The 20,982-nt window shown below is 37.8% G+C and overlaps 4 protein-coding genes across 6 annotated transcripts; 1 reads left to right on the top strand and 3 right to left on the bottom strand.

Moving 5' to 3' along the window:
- Nucleotides 1–867: 867 nt before the first annotated feature.
- On the bottom strand, nucleotides 868–3,235 carry LOC111780357 (phenylalanine ammonia-lyase). Its single transcript, XM_023660733.2, has one exon. It carries the CDS (start codon nucleotides 3,166–3,168, stop codon nucleotides 1,033–1,035), a length of 2,136 nt encoding a protein of 711 aa, XP_023516501.2. The 5' UTR covers nucleotides 3,169–3,235; the 3' UTR covers nucleotides 868–1,032.
- A 2,968-nt stretch (nucleotides 3,236–6,203) lies between these two features.
- LOC111779584 (alpha/beta hydrolase domain-containing protein WAV2) lies at nucleotides 6,204–13,363 on the bottom strand. 3 transcript variants are annotated; one of them, XM_023659651.2, is made up of 8 exons: nucleotides 12,840–13,359; nucleotides 11,176–11,211; nucleotides 10,188–10,266; nucleotides 10,040–10,094; nucleotides 9,840–9,956; nucleotides 9,418–9,582; nucleotides 7,982–8,225; nucleotides 6,204–6,472 (listed from the first exon to the last, which is right to left on the bottom strand). In XM_023659651.2, the coding sequence occupies exons 1-8, from the start codon at nucleotides 13,075–13,077 to the stop codon at nucleotides 6,456–6,458; spliced, it is 951 nt and encodes a 316-aa protein (XP_023515419.1). In that variant the 5' UTR covers nucleotides 13,078–13,359; the 3' UTR covers nucleotides 6,204–6,455. The 3 variants fall into 3 exon arrangements, with proteins under 3 accessions (XP_023515419.1, XP_086975924.1, XP_086975925.1); XM_087119798.1 differs by lacking the exon at nucleotides 9,418–9,582 and having other exon boundaries at nucleotides 12,840–13,363; XM_087119799.1 differs by lacking the exon at nucleotides 6,204–6,472 and having other exon boundaries at nucleotides 8,085–8,225; nucleotides 9,423–9,582; nucleotides 12,840–13,363.
- A 1,129-nt stretch (nucleotides 13,364–14,492) lies between these two features.
- On the top strand, nucleotides 14,493–17,477 carry LOC111780738 (vacuolar protein sorting-associated protein 2 homolog 1). The gene is made up of 5 exons (XM_023661224.2): nucleotides 14,493–14,735; nucleotides 15,555–15,685; nucleotides 16,461–16,565; nucleotides 16,745–17,005; nucleotides 17,107–17,477. Exons 1-5 carry the CDS (start codon nucleotides 14,699–14,701, stop codon nucleotides 17,242–17,244), a joined length of 672 nt encoding a protein of 223 aa, XP_023516992.1. The 5' UTR covers nucleotides 14,493–14,698; the 3' UTR covers nucleotides 17,245–17,477.
- Nucleotides 17,478–18,383: 906 nt separating this feature from the next.
- Nucleotides 18,384–19,433, bottom strand: LOC111780535 (RING-H2 finger protein ATL52). The gene has a single exon (XM_023660960.2). It carries the CDS (start codon nucleotides 19,192–19,194, stop codon nucleotides 18,637–18,639), a length of 558 nt encoding a protein of 185 aa, XP_023516728.2. The 5' UTR covers nucleotides 19,195–19,433; the 3' UTR covers nucleotides 18,384–18,636.
- Nucleotides 19,434–20,982: the final 1,549 nt, after the last annotated feature.

The raw sequence follows: 20,982 nt of genomic DNA, 5'->3' as shown, positions 1-20,982 counted from the left end.
CCAACTGTAACGACCCAGATCCACTGTTAGCATATATTGTCTTCTTTGGGCTTTCCCTTTCGGTTTTCACACCCTTATAAATTGTGTTTTGTTCTCCTCCCCAGCCCAACGTTCTCGTTGGCACTCTTTCCTTCCTCCAATCGATGTGGGACTGCCACCAAATCCACCCCCTTCGGGGCCCAGCGTCCTTGTCTGCTAGGGGAAGGTTTCCGTCCTCGCTGGCACTCTTTCCTTCCTCCAATCGATGTGGGACCGCCACCAAATCCATCCCCTTCGGGCCTCAGCGTCTTTACTGGCACACCGCCTCGTGTCTACCCCCCTTTGGGGAACAGTGAGAAAGCTGGCACATCGTCCGGTGTTCAGCTCTAATACCATTTCTAATGGCCCAGATTCACCGCTAGCAAATATTATCCTCTTTGGATTTTCTCTTTCGGGCTTCCCCTCAAGACTTTAAAACGCGTCTACTAGGGGAAGGTTTCTACACCCTTATAAATGGTGTTTTGTTCTCCTCCCCAACCAATGTGGGACATCACACAAACAATGTGCAGCTGTGAGCAATACAATCGTGCCAATGGTGTGGCATGGGCCTGCAATGCGGTGGTGCAGGCTCGACAATATGGGAGCGGTGACAGCATTGCGAAAAGAATCAGAAGTAAACCCTAAAATGGAAGGTTGAAGCTAAGAGTATATATATATGATTGTATCTTTTTATAATACTCGGTTCGATTCGATTTGACCCGAAACTTTTCTTTTGAACTTAAAAACCGAATTGAATCGATTCGATTTTAGAAAAGATAACTCAACTCAACACTAGTGATTCGAGTTCAGTTGATAAGGTTGAATTTTTAGATTCAATATACACCCTAGTTGATATAACCTACGACCAATAAATTAACGGTCTTTTATCTGTTCGAATTGACCCGTAACTTGTTGACCTAGAACCTCTATGTTACAACTACCTTATTACAAATATCAAAATGAAAGCCATAAGAACTAAACATAAAATTGGGAACAAACCAAATCACAATTGCCCTAATTCTTCAAGCACTCAAGCACAACGCTTCCAAGCTTCCCTTCATTAATGGCGTCCACCACTTTCTCAATATCTTCTCCAGGGCTCACCTTCTTCGCTCCACTGAGCAGCTGAGTACCAACTTCAGTCCTCACAAAGCGATAGATCGGGTAAGTACTGCATTTCTTGATTCTATTTTCCACTAAGAATTCACCATTCTCAAATCTCCCTCTCGCATTTTCCACATCGTTTTCCAATTTCTCCTTTAATTCCTCAAGAAACCCCGGGATTTGCTTGAAAATTGCAATGCCTGTTTCGTTTCCGTTCTCGTTTTTGGCTGTTGCAATCCCTTTCAACGCTCTTTGGACTAGAACTTCCAGTAATTTTGGGATTAGGGCGTATGAGGTGTTCGTAGGATCGTCGATGTAGGAGAAAACTGGTTCGCGATCGATTACTTGTAATAGGTCTTTCTCGCAGAATCGCGATTCGGTGAGAGATCCGTAGTCTGTAACGTATAGTGTTCTTCTGATTGTTTGGAGAACTGCATTTCTCACAACTTCCCTCATATTTTCTTCTTGTTGTCTTAAATCGATTGCTTGGCAGAGCGCCACCATGTATGTAGCGGACATGAGCTTGAGAATCTCGATGGCTTCGGCGGATTTTCTGGCTGAGATTAGACCTAGAGAGTTTACATCTTGATTGTGTTGTTCTGCACTCTGGACATGAGTTGTGACAGGGTTTGCTAAGTATTGGAGCTCAGAGCAATAAGCAGCCATGGCGATTTCCGCACCTTTGAAGCCGTAATCCAAGCTAGGGTTTGGCCCACCGCTCAAATTGGACGGCAATCCATTGTTGAAATGATCACAGACGAGTTCGGAGAATTGGGCGAACATTAGCTTACCAATTGCAGCGATGGCGATTCGGAGATTATCCATGGAAACTCCGATTGGGGTCCCTTGAAAGTTTCCTCCGTGCAGAGCCAGATTCCGGCTGACATCGATCAATGGATTATCATTCACAGAGTTGATTTCCCTTTCAATCGAATGGGTTGCCATTCGAATGACTTCGATTTGAGGTCCAAGCCATTGTGGGGAAGTTCGAAGTGCATAGCGATCTTGTTTTGGCTTAGTTAATGGGTTGTTTTCATGGCGGATTTTTGCTTCTTTCATGAAATCGCTTTGGTTCAAGAGAAACTCCATGGCTGCTGCGGACTCAATCTGGCCAGGGTGATGCTTGAGCTTATGAGTCAATGGGTCTGCAAATTCTGGCTTCCCGAGCATGGCTTCACAGAACAAAGCAGAGAGAACGACGGCTAAAAGAGCTAAAATATTGGCGTCGTAGCAAACAGTGGCGGCCACGGCCGACCCAACAGCGGTTCCGTTGACAAGAGCTAAGCCTTCCTTTGCTTGAAGCTCAAATGGGCCTGCAATTCCAGCTCTCTTGAGAGCTTCCATGGCAGTGATCTCATCCCCTTCAATGGTGGTAACCTTGGAATTATGCCTTCCAGTGATAACACCAGCAATATAAGACAATGGAACAAGATCTCCAGAAGCTGTGATTGTCCCTCTCAAAGGCAATTTAGGTACCAAATTCTCATTCATGAGCTTCACCACAGCTTCAAGAATTTCCCAACGAATGCCCGAGTAGCCTTGCATCAATGTGTTAGTTCTAACAAGCATGGCTGCCTTTGAGTATCCAGATGGAAGATTATCCTTTCCAATAACTCCAGCATTGAGGAACCTAATGAGTTCTGTTTGGAGGTCGGCCGCTTTGGTCGTACGCCGGTGGGAAGTCGAACCAAAACCAGTGGTAACTCCATAGATATCAGTTCCACTAGAGATTTTCTCAGCAACCCATGTTGCACTTTTGGCCACACGATCATGAGCCACAGCTTCATTCAAGTTGACTTTGACTTCGCTACGACGAGCAATGGCAGTGACCTGAGCAACAGTAAGGGTGGCACCTTCAATGTCAACAGCTCGAGCATCTTGAAACTCCGATAGCATACGACAAACCTCCTCAAGATGGGTGTGGCTGAGAGCGTTCGCAGCCTTGTTCCAGTAGTCGGAGGGCGAAACGAAGGAAAATGATTTCGATTGAGGAACGGAATCGGGTTGGGAGAGAGGCGAGTAGCAGAAGAATTCAGAGTTGGCCATTAGAAGAAGAAGAAGAAGAAGAAGAAGAAGAAACTAGCAAAGAAGAAAGGGTGAGTGAGTGCACTAAGAGTACAGATTCTTGGATGAGTTGTGGCCTTTGGAGGAAGAAATGGACACGAATTTATAGCAAATTTTGACCGTTGGTTTCTAACTTCTTGTCGAAGTTGAAGATGAACTTCTTAGAAAAGTTGCAAATCACAGAACCTTCCCTTGCATGAGAAAAGAAAAACCCTATTAATTTTTTTTATTTCTTTTTTATTTTATTAAGAAATTCACCATGAAATGAGTCATTATACTTTTAATAAATCTTAAATTTAGTCTTCCAAAATTAATTTTTTATTAAAATTTGTTATATAGTAATATTAATAATTTTCATGCTATAGATTAAATTTAAAATTTATTATAAGTTTTAAATTATAAGATCTAAAATGTTATTCTAACCTATTATTTTATTATTTATAAAGTATGTTATAAAAACTATTGCAAAAAGTGAACTTTTAATTTTCAATTTTCTAATATAATTTATATGAAAAATATAAAACGTCGTAATAAATCTAATAATATTTTAAAAAACATATAATATAATATTAATATTTTAAAAATTATTTATTTATTTAGCGGGGATAGGGATAGGGTCGGGGATTGGAGTAGGGTCGAGAATATATACTTTTAAAATAATAGTACATGTGACATGACATTTCCATGTTTTAGTTATATATGAATTTTGCCTTCACATTTACCATCTTTTTTCTGTTTTCTTTTTTTGAAATTCCATGATTTTTATAATGTTTTTTCTTTTCAAATTCAATGCCAATTTTTAAATGTGATTTTCATTTTTCACCCCACAAATAATATTAAATTAGACTTCGAACAAATAAATAACATTTGATAAATATTTTTTTTAAAAAAAAAATCCATAAGCATATAGATCAGGTCGTGTGCACCTCAACTAACTTCACGAGTCAACTACAATACCCTGCAATATTTAAGTGTGAAAAAAATACATGAGTATTCGGACCCGTTTATAACAATTATATATCATTGAAGTTTTTTTTATGGGAGTAAAAAGAAGAATATATTAGATTTTTTTTAATTAATTAATTTGAACAAGGGATTAGCTTTAAGTTAATTATTTTTTTATTAAATATTTTGGATTTAAATTATTTAATTTTTTAGTCAACATATATTATTAAAAAAAAGGAAATTGTTAGGGAGTTTCTCTCCCTTTTTTAAGTGGAATCTTCCCTTGTTCACAGAGTAAATAAAAAAATTTGCATAAATTCGAAGCTTATTGTAACGACCCAAATCCACCCCTAGTAAATATTGTCCTCTTTGAGTTTTCTCTTTTGGGTTTCCCTCAAAGCTTTAAAACACATCTGCCAGGAGAAGGTTTCCACACATTTTTAAACGGTGGTTTGTTCTCTTCCCCAACCAATGTGGGACATCACACATATATATAAATAAGTCAATCCGCATATATATACAAATATACATCATTTTTTTCATTAAAAATCTTATTCCATAAAAATTAAAATAATTATGTAAATTAAAATTATGGTAATTATCTCATTATTAATTACATTTTGAAAAAGGCATAAATCTGTGATACTCGATAATAATAAAAAATAAAATAAATATTAAAAAAAAACAATTTTCCAAGTCTTTGTGGAACCCACCCCATGGAAAATCAAGTCCTAGCTAGATAGAAAATACGTGGATATGAATTAAATAATATATATATTAGAAATTTCCATTATTTTTCTTCCTAAAAAAGAAAAATAAAAGGGTAAATTCCATGTAAAGTTCCCCACAATTTCTTTGCAATTTCAAGCCTATCATAAATCATTGTTAGGTAGAAAATATGTGGATAAGAATTAAATAAAATATAGATTATAAAAATATATATATATATATATATATATTCTATATTTTAATTTTAATAATACTCTTCCGCTTTTAAATATGTTTAAAAAAATATATTTACGAATAAAAGTTATTAGTATTTATTTCAAAAATATTTTTAAAATTTAAAATATTTTATTAATATTTTTTAACGCGTTACGTTAAAAAAAATATTCATGAATTTTTAAAAGTAACACTCTTAATGTTTATAAAAATAAAAATAATAAAAAGTTGGTGGGTATTTTTAAAATATTATTGGTAAACATATTTTTTAATTTTTAAAAAAAATAAAAATAATTTGAGAAGTTATTAAAAAAAAGTAAGGATATTAATAAAAACATATTTATTAATTTCAAACCTAGTATAAATCCTTTTCGTTCATTGTGGGGACCACTAAAACATCATTTTTATTTTTAAAAATTATTGTTAATTAAAAGTAGGTACAAATTGGTCGTTCTCCACCACAATTTAAAATATTTTTTTAATAAAGAACACAATTATTATTTATTTATTATTATTATTATTATTATTATTATTTGTAATTTATAAGATTATTATTATTTGTAATTTATAAGAAGTCTTGAAATTTTCTATAGAATGGAAAACATGGCTTTGTATTATCCACGTGTAAATTTGTGTTTATTTGAAGTAGTTTTTTTTTAAAAAAAATTAATTTATTTATATTTTAATATGAAATAATATGACATATTGATATTTAAATACAAATTCATAACTTTTGAATTTTGTGTATAATTAATAAATATCTAAACATTTATTTTTATTTATTAATTACAGCTCTTGATATCTACTTAATAACTAATAAATTTAATTTAAATTTTCAATATATTAGTTTCCATAAATATTAGAAAATACAAAAAAAAAAAAATAATAATTAATTTAAAATTAAATTAAAACAATTAGTTATTTGTTTTTTAATTAACTAAATTTAATTGCAAAATCAAGAATAATTGCAGCTGATTATATATATATATATATATATATATATATATATATATATATATATATATATATATATATATATATATATAAATAGCATCTCTGCCTTGGCTTTCTTTTCTTTCTTTTTGCATTTCAAATTATCATACAACTAAAATTAGTTGGAATCCAAATGGTTCATATCAAATGGCACTCTGACTCTCTGCCATACATACATGCATGCATGCATATATATATATAGAGAGAGATATATATATATATATAGAGAGAGAGAGAGGGTGGAAAGAAGAAGGAGCCTCCGAGTTAATGTTTCATTACTACTACAGCACATTCCGTTTGCTCTGAGAAGCCTGAACTGCAGCCAACTTCTTACGATCAATTTGGAGAAGAACAAATCAATGTGGTTCTAAGCCCCATTTGCCAGCGACTCATCTGGTGCCAAAGGCTGTGAAACCAGTATAACAACACAAACCATCAACAATCGAAGGCAAAATATTCTCGGTTTCGTCGAACAAAATGGAGGCTAGTGTTTATTACATAACGGTTAAAGAGATGCACAGTAAGAGCTCAAACACACTACTAGCCGATATTGTCTTCTTTGGGCTTTCTCTTTCGGCTTCCTCTCAAGGTTTTAAAAGGCGTCTGTTATTGAGAGGTTTCCACACCCGTTTAAGGAATGTTTCGTTTATCCTCTCCAACTGATGTGGGATTTCACAATCCACTCCCCTTGGGGGCCAGTGTCCTCGCTGGGACACCGCTCGATGCTTGACTCTAATACCATTTGTAACCGTCCAAGCCTACCACTACATATATTATTCTCTTTGGGCTTCTTCTCAAGGTTTTAAAATGTGTCTGTTGTTGAGAGGTTTCCACACCCTTATAAGGAATGTTTTGTTCCCCTCTCCAACCGATGTGGGAGCTCACAATCCACTCCCCTTAGAGACCAGCGTCCTCGCTGGTACACCGTCCGATGTCTGGCTCTAATACCATTTGTAACAGTCCAAGCCCATCACTAGCAAATATTGTCCTATTTGGGTTTTCCCTTTCGGCTTTCCCAAGGTTTTTAAAACGCATATGTTAGGAATTGGTTTCCACACCCTTATAAGGAATGTTTCGTTCCCCTCTCCAACCGATGTGGGATCTCACAATCCACCCCCCTTGAGGGCCAGCGTCCTCGCTAGCATACCGTCCGGTGTCTGGCTCTGATACCATTTCTAATAGCCCAAGCCCACCGCTAGCAGATATTGTCCTATTTGGGCTTTCCCTTTTGGCTTCCCCTTAAAGTTTTAAAACGTGTCTGTTAGGGGGAGGTTTTCACACCCTTATAAGGAATGCTTCTTTCCCTTTCCCAACCAATGTGGGATCTCACAATCCACCCCCCTCGGGGGTCAGCGTCCTCGCCGGCACACCGCTCGATGACTGGCTCTGGGATCATTTGTATTAGTCCAAGCCCACTACTAGTAAATATTGTTCTCTTTGGGTTTTCCCTTTTCAAACTTCCCCCAGGTTTTTAAAACGTGTATGTGAGGGAGAGGTTTCCACACCATTATAAAAAATGCTTTGTTCCCCTCTCCAACCAATGCGGGATCTCACATGCACCGATCGCTACTTCCAGAAACACGAAACGATGAAACGAAGAAATGATGAAAATGAAATGTAACAGGTAGTCCAAGGTTCAGTAATATGGATGAACATTCCAAAAAACATAAATGAATTGTAAAGTGTTTCCCAGATTCAGAAATGTGGATGAATCTAAATAAAACAGGACAAGTCAAGCTAGCTGCATTTAGTCCACACAGAGTGTTTCATCATCATGCTTTAATCTTTAACTAATCTAATTCATGCAATCCATGCAAAGACTTTCTATTACTTTCATTTGAATGACCTATCGACCCGAAATAAGAACCGGGGAGAAAAGAGTTTGATCGTTAGTTATATTAAGAAATAATCGAACCTTTGTCGTCGCCTGATGGTTCACGTTCTCCGTTCTCCGGTACGTTTTGATCAAGGAACTGCTGTATTGTTCTCCAGTAATGATCGCCACCAGCTACCCAAGTGTCCATATGCATACCGGAGAGAAAATCGACAAAGAGACAACGGTTATTATGTGCAGCTGCTTTGGCATACAGCCTCTGCATGTGGACTGGGGGAACCATCTCATCTTGTAATCCAGATAAGAAAAGAATTGGCTGCTTAATCTGCAGAGATGATTTCATTTCAAAGAGAGTTACTTACCACCAAAGCAAGTAAATAATGTAAAAAATATAACGAAAGCGTTGTAACAACTCAAGCCCACTGCTGGTAGATATTGTCCGCTTTGGCCCGTTACGTATCGCCGTCAGTCTCACGGTTTTAAAACGCGTCTACTAGGGAGAGGTTTCCACACTTTGGAATGTTTTGTCCATGTGGGATATCACAATCCACCCCCCTCTTAGGGGTCAGCGTCTTCATTGGCACACCGCTTGGTGTCTGGCTCTGATACCATTTGTAACAGCCCAAGCCCACCGCTAGTAGATATTGTTCGCTTTGAACCGTTACGTATCGCCATCAACCTCACGGTTTTAAAACGCATCTACTAGAGAGAGGTTTCCACACTCTTATAAGAAATGTTTCGTTCCTCTCTCCAACTGATGTGGGATATCACAATCCACTCCTCTTGGGGGCCCAGCGTCCTCGCTGGCACACCGCTCGGTGTCTGGCTCTGATACCATTAGTAACAGCCCAAGCCCACCGCTAGTAGATCTTGTCCGCTTTGGCCTGTTATGTATCACCGTCAGCCTCACGATTTTAAAACGCGTCTACTAGGGAGAGGTTTCCACACCCTTATACGGAATGTTTTATTCCTCTCTCCAACCGATGTGGGATTTCACAATCCACCCCCCTTGGGGGCCTAGCGTCCTCGCTGGCACACTGCTCAATGTCTTGCTCTGATACCATTTGTAACAGCTCAAACTCACCCCCAGTAGATATTGTCTACTTTGGCCCGATAAGTATCGCCATCAGCCTCACGATTTTAAAACCCGTCTACTAGGGAGAGGTTTCCACATCCTTGTAAGGAATGCTTCGTTCCTCTCTTCAACCGATATGGGATCTCACAGTCCACCCCCTTGGGGGCCAGCGTCCTCACTGGCACACCGCGAGGTGTCTGGCTCTAATACCATTTATAACAACTCAAGCCCACCACTAGTAGATATTGTCCGCTTTGACCCGTTATGTATCGTCGTCAACCTCACGATTTCAAAACACCTCTACGAGGGAGAGGTTTCCACATCCTTATAAGGAATGCTTCGTTCCCCTCTCCAACCGACATGGAATCTCACACGTGTGTGCTTTAGAAGTTGATTTAAATCACTATTTTTCGGATTAATACTTTAAATTGTTAAGCCCCACCTTACCAACTACGTCAATGGTGATCCATGGAGAACGCACAAGAAAATTGAGAACCTTGGGACCTTTTGAACCAGGGCCTCCAATAAACCATTTCAGAAAGGGTAGCAAAACTCCAGCCATATCCAAAATTGATGTAAAAGTATTTTCTAATATCAATGCAGCAACCTGCAATTCAGAATCTGGTAAACAACCTACAAAATGCAGAATAAAACGCACAAAAAAGCTCGACGAAGAACAACGTAAAGCCCTACGTGACATTATCATGATCCACAATGAATTACCCGTTTATGGGGTCAAATCAATACGTTCGAAAAAGCCATCAATCGAATCGCTTTTATGAAAAATACAAGACATCTAAGTCATACAAGTAAAGAGATATACAAGAGGCTATACGCAGCTAACCATAGCCCTCCTAGCAATACCTTATCGGGGTTGTTTTTGGTAAGAACTGATCCAACAGCACCCCCGAGTGATCTTCCGAACACTATTATTCTAGACGTGTCGATATCAGTCCTTTGAGAAAGATGATCCAATGCAGCCTGCTCAAGTAAAATAAAAGCATAATGTTTTTAAGTACACTTGTTGAAAAAACATAATAGAACAAATTAAGAACAAAGCACACCTGAGCATCTCTAGTAATTCCAAGCTGAGATGGATAGCCATCACTTGCTCCATAACTGCTTGAGGACATATGGCATCAGTGACCATTCCATTAAAGTAGCAGCAATATATATCAACTAACATATTGCTACTGAAATACATTAACATACCCTCTATAAGAAAGCATGAACACATTGCACTGTAACTTTTGTATCATGATGTGGACCATTTCGAGACGATGGGCAATGTCTAGAGCCAGAAGTCAAGGTCAAAAATAGTTATCGAACCCAAAAAAACCATTAACATATTGTTAGAAATCACGACTCTCCATATTGGTATGATATTGTCCACTTTGAGCATAAGCTCTCGTGACTTTGCTTTTAGTTTCCCCTAAAGTCAGATAGTAATCCTTACTTATAAGCCAATGTGGACTCTCTCCCAACAATCCTCAACAATTCTCCCATCGAACAAAGTACACTATAGAGCCTCCCTTGAGGCCTATGAAGCTCTCGAACAGCCTCCCCTTACTTAAGACTCAATTCCTTTTTCTAGAGCCCTCGAACAAAGTACGCCCTTTGTTTGACACTTGAGTCACTTTCTGACTATACTTTCGAGGCTCACGACTTTTTTGTTCGACATTTGAGGATTTATTGACATGGCTAAGTTAAGGGCATGGCTCCGTTACCATGTTAAGAATGACAAACCTCCACAATGGTATGATATTGTCCACTTTAAGCATAAGCTCTCATAGCTTAGCTTTTGGTTTCCCAAACAGGACTCATGCCAATGGAGGTAGTCAACGTGGGACTACTCATGTTCTTCCTCTAAGTAGTCAATGTGGGACTACTCTTTTTAATAATCCTCAACAATCCTCTCCTCGAACAAAGTTTACCATAGAGCCTCCCCTGAGGCCTACGGAGCCCTCAAACAACCTCCCCTTAATCGAGACTCGACTCATTTCTGTGCAGCCATCGAACAAAGTACTCCCTTTGTCCGACACTTGAGTCACTATTGACTACACCTTCGAAATTTCACACGTGCATCAGGAACAAAATTCTGATCTGAGAAGTATGTATATTTAAACAAGCTAGAAAATGTAATTAAACAATAATTTTCTCATATCTCATTCCATAAAGATGGCCATGACAATCAGGATACTTCCAGCATTCTCTTGGAAAAAAAGGATGGTAGGACCTGCAAAACATCAGCACTACAATGTAAGCCTTGAAAAGTTACCCCACATTAAGGTAAATATGTAAGCCCAAAGAGGGAAAAGAAAAATAAGAAGCATAAATTATGCTGTTGAAGGGGAAAAACAGACAGATATACGGTTAAAATAACCAGTAAAAAAGATAAATGAAAGATGAATATCCCCATAACGAATAAATCAATTGTCCTTCAGATCACTACATGTAATAGCCAAAATCACCGCTAGCATATATTGTCCTCTTTGGGCTTTCCCTTTCGGGCTTCCTCTCAAAGTTTTTAAAATGCGTCTACTAGGAAGAGGTTTTTACACCCTTATAAAGAATGCTTAGTTCTCATCTCCAACGTGGGATCTCACAATCCACCCCCCTTCGGGATCCAGCATTCTCACTGGCACATTGCCTGGTGTCCACCCCTCTTCAGGGCTCAGCATCATCGCTGGCACACTGCTAAGTGTTCACCCCTTTCGGGACTCGGCGTTCTCGTTGGCATACCGCCCAATGTCTAGCTCTGATACCATTTGTAATAGCTCAAGCCCACTACTAGCAGATATTTCCTCTTTGAGTTTTCCCTTTCGGGATCCCCTCAAAGTTTTTAAAACGTGTCTGCTAAGGAGAGGTTTCTACACCCTTATAAAGAATGCTTAGCTCCCCTCTCCAACCAATGTGGGATCTCACACTACACTACACAAGTAGTGCTAAAGAACAGACAACCACTTAGAGCCTTATATCAGTCACATGTTAAAGCCTGCATGAGTCAGTAATCACTATGGCAGATGGAAATTCTACAAGATGGTAGAACCTGCAAGGGAAAAATATCTATTTCTTAATTCAAAATAAGCCCCAATCCTCCTAAAAGTTCTTTAAAAAGTAGGCGACTCCCCGTCTGGATGCCGCTATACAAACATTTAAATGCAGTCTTGCATGCCACAAGTATAACGGACCGGACAATATCTACTAGCGGTGGGCTTGGGCTGGTTGTTACAAATGGTATCAGAGCCAGACACTAGGTGATGTGCCGACAAGGACGTTGGCCCCCTAAGTGGAGTGAATTGTGAGATCCCACATCGGGAACCAAGCATTTCTTATAAGGGTGTAGAAATCTCTCCCTAGTAGATGCAATTTAAAATCGTGAGGCTAACGGCGTTACATAACGGGCCAAAACAGACAATATTTACTAGTGGTGGGCTTGAACTAGGTTGTTACAAATACACGAGACATCAATCTTCTTAATCATCCTCAATTCCTCCAACGCAAATGGATCCTCCACAAATTTTGAGCTAAACTTATCTACCACAGATTTGATTAACTTAAGCATCCAAACTTACTCGTCAATAATTGAACAACAGAGCATCCCAACAAATCTAATCAACACCCTGCATTTCAAACCACTATCTACAGAAGATAAACATAAAACAAAGCCATCTCGAGCACTAATCAAATAACCCAACGACAAAACAAAAACAAGATCCGACAGCCCCAGGTCCAGAAAGCAGCTCAGAATCAGAAAAAACAGAACAAACCCACATCACCTAAACCTTAACGGCAAAACCCATCAAAATTCAATCACGAAAATCGACAAAAACCGAATGAGAAACAAAAAGCGAAGGATCAAACCTCGGCAATCGGGGAAGAGTTTGATGAACCATGAGTGAAGGCGGACACCATCTGAAGATCGAAGCCACACATCTTCATAAACAAGCCGAAGCCGAGATGGGTTAATCGCGTACGATTTAGTAAGCCCCGGAAGAACCGGCACATAAACCAATCTCTCCTGGAAAGCAACCAGTAACGCCATTCCAGCGACCACCAAGCCTCCGACGCCATAGAGTAACACATTCACATAAGAAACCATACTCGATCTCCCGTTGCCGTTGGGTTTTGTCGTTTTCCCTCGATTTGAAAGTTGAAATGGGGAAATTCAAGAGATTTTGGGGATTTGGGTTTGAAATTCGGAGTAAAACTAAACTTGGGTTGATACTTAATTTGCCAATGAAGGGTTACACAGTGTGTGCTCGTTCGCGCCCCTCGCGCAGTGACATTGGCAGGCAATGCTTATGGCTATGGCGCCGCTCTGCGCGAGCTTTGAACCACACTCTACCAAACAAAAAAGGGTTTAATGAAGCTTTGGTTGCGTGGCCAAGGCTCCTTCAGTAATTTAACAAAAAAAAATGTATTTTATTTCCAACTTTTAATTTTAGCGGGAAAATCCGACAATGAACAAGAAAAAGTTGTTCCTTAGAACATCAATGGGTTCCACAAAATGGCAAAAAAATGAGCAAACATTACCATATTATTGTTCTTTGTGTACTAAAAAATTACCAATTTAGTCATTAAATTTTTTATTTTATACCTAATAAATCTAAATACAAATAAATAATAAATAAACTAATAAAAGTATTTAATTATTTTAATAAAATGTAGAAATTTATGAGGATCCCAACATTTTCAAAAAAATAAAAAATAAAAAACACGTGGATAAAGTAATTGGTGATCATGGTATTGTAAAATTACGATATTGCCCAAATATAATATTGAAGGCCGTAAAAAATAAAAATACTTATAAATTAATTTTTTAAATTTAATTACAAGATTTTAAAACGTATAATATTTTAATTCACCGAGTAATATCTGGATAATGTCAATTTAAGCGTCAATTAATTCATATTCTAATTATAATATTCTTAGATCTATGCTTCCGAGAGTTATTAATTAGTACTATAAAATTCAACAATGATAGAATAAATAAATGTAGGTTTTATTTTTCAGCTCAGTCGATAAAAGTATCAATAAGTTATGTTGGCAACGGATCGTTGTCCATTTATAAATTTGTAGTTTAATAAAATACAGTAGAATATTGGATGTTCAAATAATATATCAATGTGAACATAACTCATCTGATTAAGACATATATATTTTTTATATTTTTTACCATAAAATTAGAGATTCGAATTTATCGCGTTTATCGGAGGTGGAATTATAAATTTTTTTAATAAGTGTTTAAATGGGGTCTCTATCATATTGAATAATTTTCTTAAAAAATAAATTTAAAATTTAAAATGACTTTGATGAGCCGAAAATATTGGTTCACCATTTTGGGCCGGAATTCCAACAAGCTTTGGGCCCAATTGATTTTCATGGCCCATTGGGCCAAGAGAAAGCCTTAAAGCCCAAAAAGTAGACGAGAATTAAGGTAAAAGTGGGGTCTACCATTCCTACTCCCTTCTGCTGACGTGTAACTTTTGGATATTTTGCTTACTGTGGAAGAATTCTTCATTGCAATACCGCGTGAAGGAAGTTTCTGAGGAGACCAGAGAAAAAGGATTTGGAAGCAGAATCCTTCTTCAACCCACCATTGAAGTCAGGCATTTCATCGACAGCCAAGACCATTGATCGGATCGTCTTTATTGAGATTTTGATATATTCGTTTCCACCGTTTCAGTTCAGATTTTCTTTGTACGATCCGATCGGCCGCGATGAGTTTATTCTTTGGCAAGCGGAAAACTCCGGCAGGTATGCTCTCCGATCAGGATTTTTGTTTTCTCTGCCGATGATTTTTCCGCTCTGCTTTCAATTTTTTAATTTTTCCTTCTTTCTGGCGGAATTTTTTTGTGTTGTTGCATTTAGTAGCGAGGTAATTAGTTTTGATTTCTTGAGTTTATGGTTTAATTTAGTTGATCATGATGTCTACGGTGTTAGAGGTCTTCGTTTCGCCTACTTTGGGAAGTTCGTTTTCCAATATGTTAATTGCATGTAGATGCTGATTCAGTGTCGATATGGTTTTGATTCCTCTTTTTTCGTGTTTTGATTTCTAGACACTGGACCTAACTCGATAGTCTTTGAAGAGATGCTTTGTTAATGTTTAGTGATTGGAATTTGAGCTTCATTTTTCCCTGTGTACTTTGGTTGAAAGGTGTTTACACCGTTTCCTTGTGATCAATAAGCAAACTGCATTATTTATTATGTTCGATTTATAATTCTTCCGTGTTCGTTTGTCTTCCACTGATCTTTTAACTGCATCAAGCGTCCAGCATCACGGCTTTGATGCCAAAGCATTAAAAGCTATAAATCATTTTAGCTTCACTGTTTGGACTCGTAGAATTAGCAACAAATTACTATCATATATAAAGCTAGAGATATTGAGTTCATATCTCAATATTGTTAGGAGTTCTAAGAATTAATATAGAAACGCCGTAGTCTGATAGTTAACTACTCTCTGTTTGGTATTAATTCAACACAAGGAATGGTTAACATAGCATATGCTTGCTGCCATTAAACTATTCATTGCCAATCTTATAGCTTCTGATATTGTGTACATTATTGTCAATCCAGAACTCCTCCGGGAAAATAAGAGGATGCTGGACAAATCGATCAGAGAAATTGAAAGGGAGAGACAAGGTCTTCAAACACAAGAGAAGAAACTAATTGCAGAGATTAAGAAAAGTGCCAAGCAAGGGCAAATGGTGTGTAATCTTTAATTGGTCCTATCTGTACTTCACAATTTATTTTTGTGAAATACCATTCTTATTGTGATTCCTTACTTTTAATCATTGTGATCTTCTGAAGCTGCGACAGTTTGTCCATCACGGTCGGAAGGAGAAGTCTTTTACGAATCATTAAAATATTTGGAAGTATTTATCTTAGATGTGCTTAAATGTGAGATCCCACATCGATTGTAGAGGGGAACAAATCATTCAAAACCTATCCCTAGTGATCGCGTTTTAAACCCGTGAGGCTGACGGCGATATGTAACGGACCGAAACGGACAATATCTGCTAGCGATGAGCTTGGGCTGTTACAAATGATATCAGAGCCCGGCACTAAGCAGGGCACTAAGCAGTCTGTCAACGAGGACGCTAGGCCTCAAGGGGGCTGGATTGTGAGATCTCACATCGGTTGGAGAGGGGAACAAAGCATTCCTTATAAGGATGTGGAAATCTATCCTTAGTGGATGTGTTTTAAAACCGTGAGGCTAGGGCCAAAGCGGACCATATCTCTTAGCAGTAGGCTTGGGCTATTACATTATATCATCTTATTGTTGTTGGATGCATTCAACACATTTTCTTCGCTCGTCTTCTCCTTATTCGACAACAAGTTTCCTTTGGTGATGCATATCATACATGGAAATGTTGAAGATCAAACAAAGAAGAGGAAAACATAATAACACGCGTCATATGCTTCACGATTGTTTTTTTTAGAATTACATCTCACTCGGGTATGATTATGTTACTATTGCAGGGAGCTGTTAAAGTGATGGCAAAAGATCTCGTTAGGACCAGGCACCAGATTGAAAAATTCTACAAGCTTAAATCACAACTTCAGGGCGTATCTCTTAGAATTCAGGTACAGTTTGTTTCATGACTTATTCATTCCATTTGCGCAAGAGCATGCCGATCATGCCGATCATGCTGATCGTATGTGCTGCAGTATTGACATCTCATATTTTGTACAGCATTTTACATATTATGAGTGGTGGCCTGTTTTTGATAACGTGATATTTTTGTTAAACTCCCCCTTTTTAGACTTTGAAGTCGACTCAAGCAATGGGAGAAGCGATGAAAGGTGTGACAAAGGCAATGGGACAAATGAATCGGCAGATGAACCTGCCATCCCTGCAGAAGATTATGCAAGAATTTATGAAACAGAATGAAAAAATGGAACTGATGACTGAAGTGATGGAAGATGCCATCGATGACGCTTTGGAAGGGGACGAGGAAGAGGAAGAGACAGAAGAATTGGTCAGCCAGGTTCTTGATGAGATAGGAATTAACATGAACCAAGAGGTAACATATTATCTTTAGCAAACCTCATTTCTTTTGCTGGTGCATTGGATCAACCTCACTCTAAATGAGTAACTGATTTAACCATTTTTCAATTTAAACAGCTCGTGAACGCACCATCGACTGCTGTTGCTGCACCCGCGACGAAGACAAAGGTTGCACAAGCAGAAGCAACAGGCAACGACGACGGTGGAATAGACAACGATCTTCAAGCCCGACTCGACAATTTAAGGAGAATGTAAATGTAAGATCTTCATTTCTTGTGTTCCTTTCCAACCTGACCTTATTAGGGACCATTTATTCCACTGCCATATAATACTTAGTTAAATTTATGCCATGAGTCCTTGTTTTGGCTATATGAAAGACATAGGAATTTAAGCTTTTTTACAGTTACCATGAGATCCTTATGTACCATCTTCAAATATAGCTTACGAATGTCTTACATATTGTGTGTATATATACATATATTGGTTTCTTTCTACGGGTTCATAACATGGAAAATACTATGTTATATTAGCTCGTGTTCGGTTTTAATTTAGTCCCTATAATTTTAGAGGTTTCAATACGTCTCTATGGTTTATATTAGACCCTTAAGATGTTTTTGGAAGATTTAACCCAATTGTAGAACTAACGAAAAGTTGAAAGTTAATTACGGACTTGATTTGAACCTAAATACAATTATCAAGACTTAAATAATTAATGGAAGTAGGTGGTTATCTTTAGTTGGAGAAGATATCATCAACATAGCTCAATAATGGTTATACCCAAATGTCACATCCAAGAGCAACCAAAATGGTCTGATATCAGTCGTTGAATGTCGTAATTACAATGCTCTGATATCAGTCGTTGAATGTCACAATTACACTGCTCTGATATCAATTGTTGTAGTACTGATATCAATTGTCGTAGTAAAAGTGGGAGCAAGATCAATGGTTTTCGTACACCCACCAATCTAAATTAAACACAACACAAAAATTTACGTGATTTGAAGAGAAGAAATTCTCGTACATCACAGGTGGTAAACAATCGCTGAAAAAAAAAATGTTTATACACTCCCACACTAGAAAGTCTTTCACACTATAAAATCTTTCTTACAAAGGAAACACAAAATGCTTTCACACTATAAAATCTTTCTTACAAAGGAAACACAAAATGCTTTCACACTATAAAATCTTTCTTACAAAGGAAACACAAAATGTGGACGACTTCACGTCTCAAAACAATGTTAGATCAATGACTTCACATCTCAGAACAACGTTAGACAAATCTTTACAAGCTTAACAATACTAATTCTCGTACATTAATCAAATATGAGAGATGAATCTAATGGATTCATGAATCGAAGTAGGAAATGTATCAAAAATATTTATGAACCAAATCATTGTGACAATTATCAACAACAATAATTATACACGTGTCGTGTACTCTTTATCGAGAAGTCGAAATCGGTATTGAAAAAAATGGCTCACTAATTAGAGGACCTACCTAATGAATACACCCCCAACTAAAACTCCAATTCTTCTTTATCCTCATCCATTGGACACACAAACAACATCACATATGAGAATCAGAATTTTCCAAATCCAACCACCCATTTCAAGATTATGAACATCTTTTCTTTCCCAAAGAAAGTTTCAAACCAAGCCACCGGATTCCGGCAACCCATGCCCTGAATTCCCCTGTTGCTCCGCCACGGTTTGGCGTTTGCTCAACCCCGGCACCGCCACCGGAGCACGGCAGAGGGGACAATCACAGTGAGAAAAAAGCCACATATCTATACAACGAGCATGAAACATATGCATACATCTCGGCAGTTTCTTAACCTCTTCCCCCTCCTCAAACGCCGACAAACAAACCACACATTCATTCCCATTCCCTTCTTCTTCCACCACCGCCGCCGCCGCCGCCGCAGCTGCAGACCCCTTCTTGAACTTAAAGCTGCACAACAAATTCCTATTCGACCTCTGCAAGCTACGGCTTGAATTCACCATCTCCGCATAACTTCCAGCCAGCGCCGGCGAAGCTCGGCCACGACGGTTGTCGGAACACCACATGATAACGATGAAATTGTAAAGAACTAACACAATCGCCGCCGTTCCGATGACCACAAGGCCGTAATACAACATGGGTAGGCTTGATTTTGCTGGATGATTCGTTGGTTGAGCAAAATAATTGGAAGCAGAATCACTCATTTTTGGATCCGAAAAAGAAGAAATCACAGAGATTTGTTTTGTGGGTTTTTTTGGGAAGAACAAGAAGAACAACAATCATGGCGGATTGAATTAATATTAAGAAGGTTTTTAATTCATTGAATGAGATAAACTGTAAGCTTCCAAAGAATGAAGACAAAACAGAGTACAATCAGAGGACAGAGAAACAAAATTGTTGATAAGAAGGAAGGAAGAAACCAGTTGATGGATGATGAAAGTCCCACATCGACTAATTTATGGAATCTTCATGAGTTTATAATTAAATAATACTCTCTTCATTGGTACGAGACTTTTTGGGGAAACCCAAAGCAAAATTAATAGAGTTTATGCTGAAAGTGGACAATGTCGAGAGAGTTAACACCATATTTTTTTCTCCAATTATTTCTTTTTTTTTTTTAATAATTGAATTGATTTATTCCAACTTTTTTGGTCTCAAAACGACAAGGAATAGGGGCTAGAGAAGGCTTGGGAAGCAGAGGAAGGTTGTCGTTTTAATGGCGGAAAAGAAAAACAGAGGCGTTAGGCTGAAAATTTCCATTTATTAAGTGGATATTTGGTTCAATTTAATTTAATGGAACTACGACATGTCGTATTTTGTGTCCACTCTAGTAGGAAGAAGAAAGGTCAACGTGACGTTGAACCCACGCTAAAATGAGGTGTCGTTTGGTCGAAGACGACAGGACCAACCGGCTTTAGTTTAATTTGGTGGTATTATTAATTTATAATTGCGAAAGGTTGACAAAATTTGTCCTAATCTACTTACCACCTTCCAAAAATAATCAGAAATAAACTTTATTTTATTTTATTTAATTTAAATTTTGTTTAAAAAATTCAAATAATTTTTAAAATATTTGATGTATAACAGAGAAGCACATGACACACAAATATGCATGAAATCTTCATTGCTTTTAACCATAACTCGAAAAAGAAGGGTTGGGTTGAGTTACCAATCCAACAACCCGAAGTTTTGAGTTAAGTCAAAAAAAATCCGTCAACCCAACCCAACCCAGATCATGTACACCCCTATAAGACAATCCTCGGTTTATCTATAATATTTTAAGTCACGTTTTTGTATGGAGCATAATCTTAGTTAGTTAGAGTCTCTACCAATAAATAAATTAAAAGGGTATATTGGTAAATATATCAATGATCCCAATTGTCGACCTTCTTTCTTTGTGAGTTTCGAGAATACATCGTTTCTAGAATCAGTCGTTATAACCAATTAGTCTAAAAATCAGACGTGAGATAATAAACTCATTAACTTAGGTTTACTTCACTGTCGAGTAACGAAATAAGACTTCTATCTCCGAGTTTAACTCATATGTAACTCAGCTTCTTTTTAGAAGCACTGTCAAACCAAACTTCAGGGGTTTGGTTGATTATATCTTTTCTAGTGGATGGCAGACCGGCTCCCACATTAAGTAAGAAGGGGAGCAGTAAAAGCAACGGAAGAATTACTCGGATACCAGTAAGCATGACTTATTTAGGTGGGAGCTCCGACTCTCTAGATAACACAACGCTCCGAGGACCCTCGTTCAAAAAGTCCAATAGAGGGTTACGAGAAATAACAAAAGTATAGCTCGATTAATTTTTGGTATATACCTTTAATCCAATGTTGGGTTCTCATGGTTGGGCCTGTGATAAACGGGTTTGGGCCAGATGGGCCCAAATCCTGAAGATTAGGTCCATATTTAAAAAATGTCGAAATTGGCCTGAAATTTACTAAAAAGTCATGACGCAGTTACCTTTTTGCCCTCTTAAATGTATCAT

The sequence above is a fragment of the Cucurbita pepo genome, chromosome 18 (assembly GCF_057944985.1).
Source record: "Cucurbita pepo subsp. pepo isolate OVF chromosome 18, ASM5794498v1, whole genome shotgun sequence".
Lineage (NCBI taxonomy): Eukaryota > Viridiplantae > Streptophyta > Magnoliopsida > Cucurbitales > Cucurbitaceae > Cucurbita > Cucurbita pepo.
The sequence above is the reverse complement of the archived record's forward strand: the minus strand, read 5'-3'. Positions and strand labels throughout refer to the sequence as shown.